The sequence below is a fragment of the Rhipicephalus microplus genome, chromosome 3 (assembly GCF_043290135.1).
Source record: "Rhipicephalus microplus isolate Deutch F79 chromosome 3, USDA_Rmic, whole genome shotgun sequence".
NCBI lineage: Eukaryota > Metazoa > Arthropoda > Arachnida > Ixodida > Ixodidae > Rhipicephalus > Rhipicephalus microplus.
The window spans coordinates 71,235,312-71,252,981 of NC_134702.1; the positions used below are offsets into that span (position 1 = coordinate 71,235,312).

Here is a 17,670-nt window from a genome sequence, read left to right on the forward strand (position 1 = left end):
CCAATGCAATGTAGACGGTTTCTAGACCGTCATAAACGCAAGCGTGCATAGGCCGCGTCGTCTGCTGTTATTATGGGATCGGTGCGGCATCTGGCGGCGAGCGCCAAAACTATAAGGGACGGATGGCGCGTATGTATTTAGCGCTAATGCGCGGGCACAAAAAAATATAGGAGGCTATGGTCGGCTGCGTCGGCGTTTTCGTGCGTGAGATAACAGGTGAGGCACGTTTTCAAGCGAAGCTTGTTGAATGACATGTTGTTGGTCTTGTTGGGTCATTTTTTTTAGAAAACGGTTACACCTGCGCGAATAAGACACCATGCAACAAACATAGAAAGATGCACACACACGTTGCGCTTGCGAGTTTGTTTCTGAAGTGGCGTCTCATTCACGCAGTTGTAACCTTTTTCTGAAGCTTGTAAGGACTGGGAGGTTCGCTAAAAATAAAGTTTGTGGCTCTATGCGGCGGCTAGATGGGAACATTGTGCAACGTATGCAGTATAGCAAAGGCGGCACGGCGTCAAGCCGAGGCGACGCGTGCTGCGTCTGCCACGGACGCGAGCGTCTGTGCGCTGAGCATAGCTGGGCAGCTAGGTCATAGGCTCGGTGGCTCGGTGCAAAATATTGACAAGCGTTAGCTGGCCCTCGCATGCTTCACGACGCGTTTCCCGAAGGCTCGGAACACGAATAATTTTTGGTGTGCCGGAGGCAAATCTGGACTAGCCAAGTGGCCATCATCTTCGTTTCTTCGCTAGCCTTGTGCCACTAGTGCAAGCTGCTCACAAATTGTTTTGACGTTTCCAATATAATTTTACCGCACAAATTTCAACTGTGATTTTCTTCCCAATGTACTGCTGATACTGCGTACGCACGAAGGTGTTCTAAAGTTCCCAGGCCGCGATACCATTGCATTACAAGGGATAGCGGCCTGGAAACTTCTGAAGATCTTTGCACGTGGTCTTGACGTTTATCTTTGTAAGTCAGAGTTTTATGGGTCAGATATGTATCACTGGTTTTGTATTGTGCATCGATTAGCTAATCATTCAAAGGGGTTTGTTGGTACACTTATGACGTGCACATATCTTTTTCGTAATTTGACAGCGAAGCATCCACTTACTAACATTTTCAGACCGCGCTGATGCCATGCCGTCCGGCGGCCCAAGCTACGGCAGCTACTGCTGTGTATCATAGTGCTTCAACAATGGCAGAACCCACAAGAAGCCTGGGACGAGTTTCTTTCGCATACCACGACGCGGCAGGTGTGTTAAAGCTGTTGTATGGTTTGCATGTCTTTAGGCTTACTGTCGTTCGTACTTGCTCAGTGAGGGTAACAATAAAAAATCACTATTCAAGCACTTCCCCTTTCAGCTGATAGTTCATTGCCAATGCAGGATGAAAGCATGGATGCAGTATGCTGGACGCGATGATCTCCTAAGTAAGCCGGCCAGCCTATTGTATGCAACGTACAGGGTTTGTAGCAACCATTTTACTGCTCAAAGTTTCATGGACCCTGGGCACACAAGGCTTACAAGAATGGCTGTTCCCAGTGTGCAAACAGCTGCACCATGTAAGTGATTGACTGAAACTCAAATATGTGCAATAGCAGCCACTTGTTTTGAATCAGTGGCGACAGTTAACCGCGAAGATCTTTGTAGCCGATGGAGAAACCTCACTATAGAAGTAACACTTGGAAAGTCTTAAATTTTGTGAACTCTGGGCTATTACCTCCCTAACAGCAGCTTTACATTTCTGTCGTTTTTTGATGCCCTTGTCCTGCGCAACTTGTTTTGAAAGACTTTAAAGGGCTATTTCACGTTATCTTCAAGCCTGAGTGCACATGTACATATACCTTTCATCGGTGAAAGCTGGCACTGTTGATAATTCCAAAAATCACAAATTACTTGCTTCCTAGTTGGTGCCTTCTCTTTTCTTCCACGTTCGACCAATTTATGCGTTTGAAAGAGCTGTTTAAGTTTCCCCATGCTACAAGCTTTGTAACTTGTACCAACTGCACATATATGCAGGTTCTCTGAGCGTCGCTTCAAGTAGTGACTGTGACATGACTGCACAAGCTGCACTGCGAAGTGCGGATGAGCTTCAGTTTGTGTTATTTTAAGCCTCTTACTGACACATTGTCGTAATTTCATTTCTTCAGGACCTGCGGTAGAGGCTTCAAAATGCGGCTCCCACACATTGAGGTGCCCCGATGAGCAGGGTGCGTTCAGTGTCGCGATTTCTTTTTTTTTTACCCAAATTTACCCTTGACCAAACCTCTACAGGTGGCAGCTCCCTTGTAGCTGGTGAAAAAATTTCTGCTGACTTCGTCTTGCCGGAGAAAACCTTAGCCAGTCGTTCAGCTGTCGCAAAAGGAACTTGTGTGACCGGTAAGTTGTATGTTCACTTCAACACCAGAGTGGATTGATATAGAGACTTCCGCAGGCAGCTTGCAAGATTGTTCCGACAGCACTATCCGAGGCACTGAACAAGCTTCACAAGACCCTCCAGAAGACGTCTCCGCCAACAGCTCCACGTCTGAGTGCCCTAGAGAAAATGGTGACTATGCTTTTATTGCAGCTGTTTTTAATGTGCTATTTTATGTTTAGGACATTCTGAGAAAACTATCCTCAAAAGGACACTACGTGTGCACTTACAAAATGTAAGGGTGGGCTCTCAGTGATTTTCATTTTTTTTGTGCATTGTCAACATTGTGAATGGTTTGTTTTTAGGTAGTAGAATCGAAAATTTTGCACCACAAAAAGTTGTGCACCTTGGGTCTGAAAGAGCGAGGAAAGTGCTCGTATGGGATTAGTTGTTCTTCGCTTTTACATTCATTTTTTGTTTATTGCAGTGCGTTCCTGTGTGCCAGCGACAATGTCTCCATCAATGAAGTACAAGCAAACCATTAAACATCTGCAAGCCAAAGTAGCAGCACAGCGGACCCACCAGTATTTCACAATGCTCAAAGCATACCACGTCCCCAGCAAACTTTTTGGGAATCTCACTGTGCCATCAGAAGCAGCTTTTGCATACGTACAACAACTTGAATCTCACTTTCTTGCCATGATTGAGGCCACTGCACATCACCTGAAAGTGCGCGATGTTTTGTATTACCATCTGTCATGTGTTGGCGATTTTCATTTCTGCTCTGCTGGGTGTCGCGTGAAGTTTCTGAAAATGTTTTGCCGGGTTCGTTTATGTTGGCATGTGCGTTTTGTGAACCGAAACTTAGATAGGGTTAGGTTCCAGTCTTCAATCTCAGGCATACGGCTTGACAAGTTCAAAGGTTAGCAATTAGCGGCGGGTTTACACTAAAGTATTCGAGTTGCGCCGAATCCTGCAATAGCTTTGTTATGTTATTACTTCGTTACAGCAGACTTCATTATGGTCTTATATGCTTATATTCAGTTCAACTGGACTAACCACTCTTTCGTTGCATACATTGTTTAGGTTACCCGCTATGAGGAGTAGGGACACTGTGTATTCGCTCGAAGTGATTTGCATAACCTTAAAAAAAATGTTGGGTATCCTGTCTGTATTTTTGTAGCAAATGCGGGCGAACTGTACACTTTACTGTGGCTCGCTTGGTCACTGTGTATGCTTTATCTCTCCAGCTCAAGTAATATATCGATAACAAAATCGCTTGTTGAAATATCTTCGAGCGGGTAAGGAACACAGTATGAAGTGGGCACGGTTCACGTTATCACGCTTTTCGTATTTTAGCTTCTCAACCTCCTTATCTCGCCCATCAAAATTTTCGAAAGAATACCCAAACTTGTAGCGTTTGATGGGGCTGCAGACGCTGCCGTTTTATTTTTATATAGCTTGTGAGTCACAACGTACGATGTAGAGCCTTTATAAAAAATAATGAGTCAAAGTGGTTTCCTTCTGCTATTTATTAGCTTTGTAATACCGCTCTCGTAGAACCAATTACGGTCCACAATTCCGGATAAGTGATGACTACAATCTATTTTAGCTCGCAAGCGTCACAGCAACACCCGGACGCAAATCGCTTGGGATCTTAAGTTTTTGATGAAGGGGACGCATAAGAAGAGCCACAAGACCTGCCAGTGTTGTAGCATAAAGTTTGTCTTTCACGTAGCGAGCAAGCTGCAAAGCCCTACCTTTCTGAGGACAAGCAGGCATCAAGTCTGCTTTTTTTGGACTAGCTGTTCTTAAGCACAGCCAGCACACTGCACCTTTGCCTTTTTGCTATATTGTGTCGTGTGGTTTCTGTGCGCTCTTTTTTTCTATGCATTATTTCGCTTAACCCCAGGCGTGATTCGCGACTTCATTGCTGTGTATATGTCAGTTCTTCCTTCTTCATCAGCATTGTGCGCTGTGTTTTTGCCATAGATTCTTACTTACCCACTGGCCCGGTGTGTCATACTTCACCAGCTTCTTGGCTTCTGCCAACTCTAGTGATGTGTGCGTTGTCTGTGTTCTCTCTGTATTTGTTACAATTTATTTGTAAGGCGAGATGCATTTGTTGTCTACCTTTGTCATATTGTGCTTTTTATATTCTGAGACTCTACCTTGTCTTTGAATAAAACATTGCGGATACTCTGTCTTTTTGACTGATATATACATTGATCACTTGTTCCAACAGAAAAACACAAGCGCGATGAATAAAACCGTAGTGAATTATCATTACCTGCATCTCGTTTTATTATAACTTAATCAAAATAAAAATCACGTCACGACCAATTCGCACGAACAACTGAACAAAACAAAACAGGGAATCGCTAAATCAAAACGACCTACAAAAAGTATCCATTTCGTTGATGAAAAGTGGTCTGAAATCATGAACTTTCGTCATAGTCAAACGTCGGTTACGCAAAGTAATTCAAACTTTGCGCCAGTGAAACCGAAACAGGAAGCGCATGCCACTTGCTCTCACCAACCACCAGGTGTGCTAGGGTCGATTGGGCCGCTGGGGTCTACGGGAGTGTCCACTCTTAACCTTTTTTTATTTCTCTATGGTCCAGTTTTCTCTAGGTAACGCATCGGCGTGAAATGCAGCATGTCACATTTCGCGCCGGTAGCCGTCAGCCTGCGCCAACGGACGCTGGTCGCACCTGGCGTCAGATTAGAGAGTACTCCCGTTTTGCTAACGTGGCGTCACTGCGACCAGCGTGCGCGCGCACGTCAACGCTACATTGGAGTATATTGGGTCTTCATGATGCACTCGCGGCCGTTCTACTAGCTCCACATATACCAAATTTGGTGTCCCGTGACGTCAATGACTGACAAAATATATGACTGGTGCAAACATGATAATCCTGACACGCTTGTCACATAGGAACATGACAACATACCACGCTCATAGCGTGCTCGCGGTCATTTCGGTAGCTCCACATGTACTAAATTTGGTATAACGTGACGTGCGTAGATGACGAAGGTAAACGACACATACAAACATGACAATCATGACACGGAAGTCATGTTTGGCATCATTTACCTCCAGTTCGTAACGTTGTGCCAATTTTAAAGTGACATATCGACATTTCTCATTTGTGTTTCGCATATCATCGATTCCCACAGTACGTGGGATATGCCATTTTTTTTCTTCTTAACATTTTCGCCTAATATTAAAAGGATAATACTTAACGCTTTCTTAGCTTAGGAGCAACATTTTTGGCTGTCATAAGAGTTAAACATGTCGATGTTATAACAGAAGCCACTGAGGATGCCAGGGAATTCACCATCATAGTAGATCTTTATTCCTAATCTCCGAGCAGAAACTGCAGCCTGTGCCTGATGCCGCTGTCAGGTTCGGAGGCCAGGGCGATCTTGCGTAGACCGATAATCAAGACGCCACACAGGATGAGGGAACCACCCGAAATGCTGAACCTGTCCGGATACACGTTCAAGAAAATAGCCTGCAAACAGACGCGCGAAAATAAATATATTTTACTGCGATGAGGAAAAAAAAAACAAACGATGAACTGCTTCACTTAAGCCTTATAAGTGAAAAATTTCTGCAATGTTTCACACATACTACTTTCTAAAATAATAATAGTCGGAAAATGGCACCCCGATTCACTTTTTACAACAGCGCTGTTAATGCACTCTTAACGTTTTGCAAACAATACGACAAAGTACGTTCACGTCTCTGTGAGCATTAGCAAAGGCTGAATGAGATTTATTATCTAGTGTGTGCATGAAATGCACTGATAAAAGAAGGCCCGTGAACAAACTTGTACCATCTAAAGATAAAATGAATTCGGCATGGCTCATGTAAAGGTATCTCCGATTTTGAGCGCGTGCCACGCAGTAGAGGACTCAGGAAATTTTCACCACCATGGTTTGTTTAACGTGCAGTGGCATTGCATACAACTCGGGGCTTCAGCAATTCGCCTTTTCGAAAGCAACCACCATAGTCGGGATCGAACCCGCTAGTGTCCGCAAGCGACTACGGCTACCGCTGTACCACTGGGGCGCAGAGGTAATTAACCCCTAAGTCCATAGAAGAACACCCTACCGTTCAAGGAAACTGAGCGAACGGGGACTATGGATCTCGCAGTAGTGAGAAGAAGAGTGTCGGAAACTACAAGACTCTATTTATACCTTACCCTACGCGCTAGTGTGACGCTATATATGACAGAAAGTACGAGCAAATGCTGCAATTGGTTCAGAAGGCTTACGCCACTTATGACGGAGCCACCTGAATAGTCTGAAGATTTAGGAATACTTCGGCCTGCTCAAAGATATGAAATAAACTCTATGCACGGGGAGTAGCGAACTGGACGCGTTATTAGTTACTAGAAATTAAAAACGCCAGGCCTGCCGCGAACATGCAGCATGGTCATCCATGGCTGGGGTAGCAGCCTTTGATTGATATGTGTGGTTTAATGTTCCAAAACCACCATATGAGGGACGCCATAGAGGAGGGCTCCGGAAATTTAGACCACTTGAGGTTCTTTAACGTGCACCTAAGTCTAAGCACATGGGCCTACAACATTTCCGCCTCCACCGAAAGTGCAGCCGCCGCAGCCGGGATTCGATCCCGCGAGCTGCGGGTCTGCAGCCGAGTACCTTAGCCACTAGACCACCGCGGCGAGAAGCGGCCTTTCGAGAGACCTTTGTAAACATTTGGGGTAACTTCGAAAGCACGCAATACGCCATTCGTAATTCTGCAGAGAATTAAGGCACCTGCTTCACATCTGTAAAGGGTTGTGTGTACTTTGTTGATGCGGTGGCTGACGAACAAATATGGCTGAGCCTTTTTAATGAGCTGGAAGCATCTAAACACGTAATCATTCGCCTTCGGCGACCCTTGGCCGTTATTTCACTCTTTTACCATGCTATATTACACATGTTAACGTTGTTCTATACAGGCATGAACCCTTTCTGTGTTTATTTGGGAGCTTCCTAGGCGATATTTTATTGCTCGCGCCTTATCCGGTGGCAACGTGAGTGTACGCCAGTGTTGCCAGTGTACACTTCTCTGGTCGGTCGCCGCTCAAGGTAGGCGCTCAGCTCGCCTCTCCGAAGATTCCAACAATACTTCCTAGATTACACAACGCTGCCCAATCCGTAGAAAAATGCTTACACAAGAGGGAAACACCAGACAACTAGTTGTAGGAAAAGTAGAATGAACTTAATCACTAAAGGCAAGAGAGCAAATGCTAACATTCACTCTCATAGACCGCTAACCATTACGTCAGTGCTATAGACAAGGTTCCCGATGTAGGCATTAAAATAAAAAAATAGAAACGTAGGTAGAGCAAAATGATATTTTTGGAGAACTTCAGAATGGATTCCGAATCGAGAGGTGGTTAGACGATAACCTCTTTGTTCCTACTCAGTGTAAAAAAATATATAAACTAGTAAACAGCACCCTAGGTTATCTGGAGAAAACTGAGGCATATGAAAACTATATTCAGGAGATTTTGTGGGATATATTGAAAAAAGTTAACTTAGTTGACTACTATATTGTCACGGGGTCGTGACGTGGCCGAAGACAGGAGACTTCGTGTTAGGGTTTAACTGTTTATTTGGGCGAACCTGTGCCCGGTAAACTGAAAGTCCAATTACAGCAGCAGTCTCGCACAGATAGCAGTCTCGGACTGATAGCGGCGAACGGAGCGTCGGCCTTCGATCAACAACTGACAAGCGGCGAAGCGCGTCGGCATTTATACTCTTGCCGTCGAATGTTCTAGCGTTATCGCTGGCGGTGGCGTAGCTTCCAGAACAATCTGTACCGTTCGCACAGTGGGCGTGATCCTATCGAAATGATCTACTACAGTCCTGAACCTTCTAGAAAACTGCAGGCGCGGTTTGCGCTGAGAATCGTGCGGTGTTTTCGGACGATAACAAAAACTTGTGAAATGGAACGTGGCATTGCCCCCCTCTGAAAAAAAGGCATCGTCCCGATGCTTTAACTAAAAATGAAAGTACAATAATAATGCAAGAAAGTACAATGAATAAATTATGATACAACGATAATACAAAAAAAACACTAGTTCAGTTTGTTAACGCGCATGAAACGGCTTGAGGCGCGCGACATGGACGACTTCAGGTCGCGATCGGCGTCGTTGAGAGTTCGTGATGCCGTCGGGGACAACCTCGTAATCAAGTGGGCCGAGCCGTCGAACCACCCTGTACGGTCCGAAGTATCGTCGCAGAAGCTTTTCACTTAGTCCACGTCGGCGTATCGGCGTCCACACCCAAACACGTTCACCGGGCTGGTATTCCACGAAGCGTCGTCGAAGGTTGTAACGGTGGCTGTCGGTCGTCTGTTGATTCTTGATACGAAGACGCGCAAGTTGTCGGGCTTCTTCGGCGCGTTGAAGGTACTCGCTCACATCGAGGTTTTCTTCGTCGGTGACATTGGGTAACATGGCATCGAGCGTCGTTGCCGGGCTCCTTCCGTAGACCAATTTGTATGGCGATATCTGCGTCGTCTCCTGCACCGCCGTGTTGTATGCGAAGGTCACATACGGAAGAATGGCGTCCCACGTCTTGTGTTCGACATCGACGTACATTGACAGCATGTCGGCGATCGTCTTGTTAAGCCGCTCGGTGAGACCGTTGGTCTGTGGGTGGTACGCTGTCGTCCGGCGGTGATTTGTTTGGCTGTATGCCAAGATCGCTTGAGTTAAGTCGGCAGTGAATGCCGTTCCTCTGTCGGTGATAAGGACCTCTGGGGCGCCATGACGTAGGACGATATTTTCGACGAAGAATTTAGCTACTTCGGATGCACTGCCTTTTGGCAGGGCTTTTGTCTCGGCGTAGCGGGTGAGGTAGTCGGTAGCTACCACGATCCACTTGTTTCCGAAAGCCGACGTCGGGAACGGCCCCAGTAGTTCCATACCAATCTGCTGGAAAGGTCGGCAAGGTGGATCAATTGGCTGCAGAAGTCCCGCTGGCCTTGTCGGCGGTGTCTTGCGTCGCTGACAGTCCCGGCATGTTCTCACATAACGAGTGACGTCGGTGGTAAGACGTGGCCAGTAGTACCTTTCTTGTATCCTCGCGAGCGTGCGAGAAACACCGAGGTGCCCTGCCGTCGGATCGTCGTGAAGGGCCTGCAGGAGTTCTGGTCGCAGAGCTGAAGGCACCACAAGAAGGTACTTAGCTCGAAGCGGTGAAAAGTTTTTCTTTTGTAGAAGGCCGTTTCGTAGAAAGAACGACGCAAGTGCGCGCTTGAATATCTTCGGGACTTCGGCGGTCCTGCCTTCGAGGTATTCTATTAGGGCCTTAAGTTCCGGGTCGGCCCTCTGTCGTTCAGCAAAGTCGTCGGTAGTTATCGTTCCTAAGAAGTAGTCGTCATCCGGGTCGTCGGGTAGCGGTTGGTCGACAGGCGCACGAGAGAGACAGTCGGCGTCGGAATGTTTTTTGCCAGACTTGTAAATGACAGTAATGTCATATTCTTGAAGTCTCAGGCTCCATCGTGCGAGGCGACCTGAGGGGTCCTTCAAGGTGGCTAGCCAACACAATGCGTGGTGGTCGCTCACAACTTTGAAGGGCCTGCCGTAGAGGTAGGGGCGAAATTTCGACGTAGCCCAGATGATGGCGAGGCACTCCTTTTCTGTTGTGGAATAATTTGCTTCTGCTTTGGATAGCGATCGGCTGGCGTAACTAATAACCCTTTCAAGTCCGTCAGCCCTCTGCACAAGAACGGCGCCAAGACCTACGCTGCTTGCGTCAGTATGTATTTCTGTCTCGGCGAATTCGTCGAAATGGGCAAGTAACGGAGGCGTCTGGAGGCGATGTTTAAGCTCCTGGAAAGCGTGTTCCTGCGGCGTTTCCCACTTAAACTCCATGTCGGCCTTGGTAAGGTTAGTGAGAGGATCGGCGATGCGGGCGAAGTTTTTCACGAACCGCCTATAATAGGCACACAGGCCCAGAAATCGGCGCACGACTTTCTTGTCAGTGGGCGGCGGGAAGTCGGCGATGGCAGCTGTTTTCCGTGGATCGGGACGAACTCCAGACTTGCTGATAACGTGCCCCAGAAACAAGAGCTCCGTGACATCTGGTGGAGGTGCTGCTTCGTTCATGTACCGGACGCCCCCGTCAAGCCGTGTACCCAGCACCTCCACCAGATGTCACGGGGTCGTGACGTGGCCGAAGACAGGAGACTTCGTGTTAGGGTTTAACTGTTTATTTGGGCGAACCTGTGCCCGGTAAACTGAAAGTCCAATTACAGCAGCAGTCTCGCACAGATAGCAGTCTCGGACTGATAGCGGCGAACGGAGCGTCGGCCTTCGATCAACAACTGACAAGCGGCGAAGCGCGTCGGCATTTATACTCTTGCCGTCGAATGTTCTAGCGTTATCGCTGGCGGTGGCGTAGCTTCCAGAACAATCTGTACCGTTCGCACAGTGGGCGTGATCTTATCGAAATGATCTACTACAGTCCTGAACCTTCTAGAAAACTGCAGGCGCGGTTTGCGCTGAGAATCGTGCGGTGTTTTCGGACGATAACAAAAACTTGTGAAATGGAACGTGGCAATATACTGCTTTTGAGAGAGACATACAGATAATACATACTTTGCGTAGAATGGGAAAGTATAGGTAGCAATGACAGCGTTGAAATTATCATTGGATCAAGACAGGGTGTCTTTTGTCCCCTGTGTTATTCATGGGGAGGATGAAAAAAAGGCTAGAAAATAGCAATATTGGGTTTAAGCTGTAACAGAAACAGGCCGGCGCCATGGTTGAGCAGAAGCTTCCAGATCTATTTTATGCTGACGATATTGTCTTTTTTGCAGGTAGCCAAATATATATATATATATATATACATATATATATATATATATATATATATATATATATATATATATATATATATATATATATATATATATATATATCTTTCTGCAGAAGGGAAAGCGACACCATAGCACTAAGATTTTGTGCAACGAAATGCAGATTTATGGTATTAATTTACCACAATGACCAGGCGGTCTCAACACAGGGTCAAGAAATACCAAGGGTAATCGGGTACAAGTACCTCAGAGTATGGATAAATGAGGGAGCATTTATGGAGCATATATGGAGGTACAGGGAAGAAAAAAACATTGGCAGGAAAGGGAAAGAGGAATGCTGCAATAATGAAGCACATAGCTTCATGGGGATACAATATGTAGAATATTGAGCCTCCCGTTGCGTAAAAAGAAGGGTCTGTGGAAAGGCGTAATGATTCTGGGGCTTACAACTGGGAAGTCAGAGGTGTGCATGAAATCAGGGGTGGCCAAGAACGGATATTGGGCGTTAGGCACTCACGAGAAGATGAAAAATGAGGCTGTAAAGGGGGATATGAGATGAACAGGCTTTGAAGTAAAGAAAGCTCAGAGCTAAATGAGGTAGGAGGAGAAGATTAGGAAAATGAAGGATAGTAATTGATTGATATGTGGGGTTTCACGTCCCAAAACCACCATATGATTATGAGAGACGCCGTAGTGGAGGGCTGCGGAAATTTCGACCACCTGGGGTTCTTTAACGTGCACCCAAATCTGAGCACACGGGCCTACAACATTTCCGCCTCCATCGGAAATGCAGCCGCCGCAGCCGGGATTCGAACCCGCGACCTGCGGGTCAGTAGCCGAGTACCTTAGCCACTAGACCATTGCGGCGGGGCATGAAGGATAGTAGATGGGCAAAGAAGGCATTCAGACATTCGTATAGGAAGAGCGTGGACACAAAGTAGAGGAACAGAACTGGGAGGCTCACCAGCAAATGTGCGGCTGGCAGTGTGGACGATATGACAAAAAGGAGCATTAAGCGAATTGTCAGAGAGGTGGAGGGGATTTATTGCATGACAGCGATGGAAAATAATCTGGCTGTCAGTACCTACCAAAAGGGTAAAACTGAAATAAGGAAAGATAGGTTTCACGATAATTAAAAAAGAAGTGCTTTACTGTTCAAAGAAAGGTGGGTTGCCCTGGAAAGCATAGTAATAAAGCGAGATTCAATAAAAAAGTACAATGCACATGTTGTTGGCGAGCTATAGGGAGACGATGGAATACATTCTGGTTGAGTTTGGTGATATTCACTCGGGTTTACGTGTGCGCACGACCCTACATGAGGCTTTGCTTTTTAGCGACAACCATGGAAAGCTGGACACGTCCGCGATAGAAGCAAGAAGGAGCCAGTTAGAATATTAGTGGAAGAAAAGTAGAGATAATGCCTGAACAAAGTGGGAAAATGAGGTCATTGTGCCTGTATAAGCAAAGAGATGAACCGTGAATTTATGTTTCTTTGTTATAATAAGTTTTATTTAATTGAAGAAGGCATTTAGTTAACATAAAAAGGAAGTTTATTAAACTTTCTTTCCTTTCTAGTCAGGTGACACATGCCACCAACCCATTAAAAAGGGAACGGTCATAGCATCCGTCGGTTTTCAATGGCCAGTGCTCGCCTCCTCACGACTACGTCCACTTTGTTTTCGTTGCTTCGTAGGCGAGGCAGCACGTGAAAAGTTAATATGACGAAAGCCCGGGTACCGATATCTTACCAAGCCTCTTCCTCTGCCTGCTCTCAACCACGTTGAAGAAAGCATGATAGCTCCGCGTCTGCTATAGGCATTGGACTCGTGACAGCAGCCAGTATAGAACCAAGGGGCAGGTGGTTAACGTGCCGATCGACGGGGCCAACACTGGGCAGTGGCGGCTTTGGAACGTGCACGACAACGCCGTCTTTGACGCACACATCGTGCGCCGCTCGTTAACATACCTTCCTACAGAAATCGTCTTGCGAAGAAACGCCCCATGCACCTTTGAGCAAGCTCCTCTAACACCATTCACTTTGCGGATATCGTGGCAATTTTCATTTTTTTGCGAAGGAGCTTCCAAAACAAACAAAAAAAGCTGGTGCATTGGTTCGATACTTGAGTGCCAAGCAGGGCACGAGCGTTTGAATCCGATTTCCTCTAGAAAATTTTTTCGTTTGTTTTTTTTTAAATTTTGCACCATAACTGATTACGAACACCGGCGCCGATGGGCAACTGCGGCGCCTGAAGCGGCTCTTGTGAACAAATAACAGCTTTCACTGCAAAACAGTGTACCCGATGAGTTGATGTCACAGCATCACTTGGCTTTTTGTAGGCTTTTGGCAAAATCAAAGGCAGGGCAGGATGGCCCCGACATTACCGTTATTTTCACTCGAAAGTGTTTCCATAAAGAACCACAACACATTTTTCATATCGATCACTCAATTTGACGGAAAGTTTATCACTCTCTTACAATAGAACATTATAAACGTTCTATAGAACGTGCTATAAATTCTCTTCATTTTTTAGAAGAGCTTATAACAGCAGCAAACTTTGGTAACAGTTTTGTCTGCAGTAACCGGCGTGCGCTGTAGCCATCGCGCACAATAAGAAACAATTGAGGGGTCCTTCCTCACGATGCTGAGAAAGTGGCGGCCAGCTTGGCTTGGTTTGTGAGCGCCTGACGTACTACATTTTCTTCTTTTTTTTCCCTCTTTTTTCTTTATTTATTCCAAATTCTGGCGAAACATTTCGGGGCGCACCGAGAGATCAGGATACGTTGTGAAGAATTCCGGGACTGTGTTCAAGACCTGGCGGGAACCAGCAAGATAGCGAGAGCATGTGCACTGCTTCAAGGAATGCTTCGTGTTTGAAAAAAACGTGTGTTAATTCCCATGTCAGCATCCCTAAGCTTGTTCACATCTACTTCAAAAATGTTTTCACAGTGTTTCCATGCACTGTAAACGACAGCTAGTTATTTATACAAGACACGATATATATGACAGAAATCTAATTACATTGATTATGTTACGTTAGTTTTTTTTCGAGCTGCACAATTGCGTATGAAGGCTTGAGAAAACATGGTTGCTCGAAATACGTTCCCTAACCAAATCAAACACTTTCTGCAAGAGTACAATGTGAAAATGACCCGAGCACAGCACCTAAAGGCTGTGGATTTTTTCTCACCTGCAATATAAATCCAAAGATCACGTCCGAGGACGTCTTCACGATGGTCACAAAGGAGGCGCTCTCCACGTCTAGCGCCTTGCTCAGGAACATCTGGAGCGCGAATGTGAGGTGAGAGATGAGCAGCAGGTATCCAATTTGCGAGCCGTCGTAGAACACCTTGAGGCGACCCATGGCTATGGACACAATGGACACCAGAAGCATAGACAGACAGCCGTAGTGAAAGACCACGACGCTCCGCGACACTCCTCTCGTCGCCCGTATGCACACGGTGGTGACGCCGTTGATGACCGAGTGACTGAGCCCGTAGGCGATACCGATGTACTGTGTCATGGCCATCGAACCGTTGGCTGTTGTCATGAACGGAGGCTTCATCAGTAGGATGAGTCCAACTACGGAGAGGGCAGTTGCTACAGCCCGGGTCCAGTGACAACGCTCGGAGAGGAACAGCGTCCCCGTGAGGCCAACCATGAGCGGAGTGAGGCTGGTCATGATGGACGAGTCGGCGACGGTCAGGTAGGACAGGCTCATGAGCCTCAACGTTGCCGATGCCAGTGATAGAATGGTCCTCGCGAATAGAAGCGGCTGGGCTGCCCTCGATCCGAATGGCTGTACTTCCTCAGTGGCCACGGGAAGGATGCCGATGAAGACGCCGAATGCCATGAAGGTGAGCACTTCGAGCGTGCTCACCGTCTCGAGCCTCTTGACAATAACATTTACGAGGGAAAGCACGGCGCTGGTGCCACTGGCGAGTAGGAAGCCCAGGATGACGGCGTGGTAGCTGCTGCCCCTCTGGCGCATCGTGGCCGTACTTTCGGAGCTAGTATTTTCCCGAGACTTAATGTCGGCGCCGCTGGCGGGGTCTCTTTTTGCAATGCTCGATCCACTTGAGAGTGAGCGGAAAAACTTGCTCAGGCTTTGCCGCACACCTTGAGATTTCTGCGATTTGGTCTCGTTGTCTGGAATTGATGGCTTCTCTGCAGTGAACGTGTTTGGACATTCTGCATGTTTGACGGTCTTCGAGTTCAAGGCATTGGTGTCGACCATCAAAACAGCAACTTCTGGCCTTAGACTGTCGGTTGCCGATGTCCTGGATTCACCGTCGGGATGGTGGCCCGTAATAGATGCGGTGATGAAAGGAATTCCGCCGCCCTCTCCGGTGGTGCTTTGCTCCATCTCCATCGCTTTTGCGGGAAAGTTAGGGATATTTTCCTCCTCCCCACCTTTGAGTTTCAAAACGGCCGGTCTCTGCTCAGGCATCCCACTCATCAGAGAAGCGCACGTTTCACAAGAAGTCCTGAAGGCTTGGCTGGCAGTGGAATACGGTGAAATACACGTGTCACAGCTCCACGGTCTTCGTCTTCTTTTGGCTGTGCTTCGTCTGGCACGCGCTTTTGTGAAATCTTGTTTGAAAACCCTTTTGACCAGGCTGTTATACAGATAATTCTATTTAGAATTTTTCAGAATTGAATCACATCATATAAGTTCATTCAGTTCCCAAATTGTATGGTATGGTTCAACTTCTTGTGACTATGATTTTTGTGTGCTACCCTGACGAATAGTTGCAATGGCATGCTTCTGCCGCAGATGACGTCTCGATATGCTCTGTGTTGAAGTTCGTATGACTGGAAACAACCAACAACCACCACGGGAACGCACCCGCACGTCTTCATTTCCAACTTCAGGCCAGATATGATACCTAAAAGCAGTAATAATGAGGGCAAAACGAATCTCACAACTTAACACAGCATACCAGTTATGACCAATAAACATTGTGAAACTCTGCACACCACTTGGCACTCATGTACATGCGTAAGTGGCCAATTTCACGGGTGACTTAAGGTAACATCGAACGACACCACTGCTCCGCACACCCATCATTATATCTTCGTGGATATCCCATGTTTTTTTCCAGTTTTCTCTGTTCTTTTGATACGATGGTGCTTGAGCCAAGAAACTATAGCACATTGTATATCAGTAATACTTTCACTCAATCAATCGTTCATCATATGACTCAAATTAGCCAACGACTATGGACTCAGGGTAAATGCCGAAGAAAAATAAGTACACGGCATCTTAGAGAGAAAAAAGAATGCTTTACAGCTGACTGAGAACAAACTAAATTCGAGGCTGTGCTATAATGTATGGCTATAATGTATGGCTATAATGTTTGTTACAGAGGTCGCCGTGAGAGGCTGTCACTTGTCCACGCTTGAACGCGCGATCGCACTAAAAAAGCCGCATAATCGAAGAAAAAAAGAACAAAAAGCTCAAGGTCACTAGGCGCGAGGAACGTTTTTTTTTGTTTGTTTGCCCCTCCCATCCCTCCCTGCTCAGCTTCCAGCACTTTTGTAGGGACGAGAGAGGAGAGGATGTGATTGCAGTGCGTGACTAATTTTTGTAATTCCACTCGTAATGGAGAGATTCTTAAACTTTCTGCGGCGTCCAATTTCTGAGGTAATACTCTTTTTCAGTGAATTAATTCCGTGGCTACTCAAAAAAGTTTTTCAAGGCCCTTCAACATTCGCAGTCATTCTGCGTTTGTAGGGCACTGCACTGCATTCACTTGCGTAGTACATGGCTGCATCTTAGGCCCAACAAAAGGCCGCTTCCACGGAGTGAAAGGTGTTTGCTATTCTTTACAACACTGTTTGTTCTTGCGATAACACTGCGCGCGAAGCATGCAGACGGAAGCCCAAAACCGGACGCAGCTCTTACCATAGATTGAGCCGTAAATATCGAAGTAAAAGTAACAACAGGTAGGCTATAGACTTATCTCTGCTTTCGAGGTCTTATACCACGAAGGCGGGTCACGCACTACCCGCTGGAAAAATTCCAGCGCGCACAATATACCGGATGGAAGGGCCGCTTATATGACTGTTGTCACAACGCGACGCACCAGTAAAATGCAATACAAAGCGAGGGTACCACGGCTTCTGCACACTATAACCACAAAAGTGAATTATGTCCGGAATATAGTAATTTAATCCTAGGGGCTGGCTACCATTTCTCTTGCAAGTAAATAAGGGTGCATGAAACTGTGCTTGGTGGCAGGCGGGTTCATGATAGTATATCCAACGAACGAAACGACGACCCCAGAGCTTAGTGTTAGGAAACCCTAGAGATATTGCTTTCACGTTTGATGTTAGTTTGGAAGAGTCGCATTGTTGCCAGCTCCTTTTCCGAAGCACATACATGAAAGCTCTAGTATAGCAAAGTGGTAATATATATTATCAGTTAGAGAAGTGAAATATTTTCTAGTTTCTGTTGTGCTAG

The 17,670-nt window shown here is 46.4% G+C and overlaps 1 protein-coding gene across 1 annotated transcript in view; it reads right to left on the bottom strand.

Moving 5' to 3' along the window:
* Positions 1 to 5,694: 5,694 nt before the first annotated feature.
* The window catches only part of LOC119161007 (solute carrier family 35 member G1), an 83,536-nt gene continuing 71,560 nt past the window's right edge, over positions 5,695 to 17,670 (bottom strand). The window contains exons 2-3 of the mRNA XM_037413319.2: positions 14,395 to 16,093; positions 5,695 to 5,876 (exon numbers count right to left, since the gene is read on the bottom strand). Coding sequence (XP_037269216.2) covers positions 5,721 to 5,876; positions 14,395 to 15,663 — 1,425 coding nt within the window. The 5' untranslated portion in view covers positions 15,664 to 16,093 and the 3' untranslated portion in view covers positions 5,695 to 5,720. The remainder of the gene's footprint in view (positions 5,877 to 14,394; positions 16,094 to 17,670) is intronic.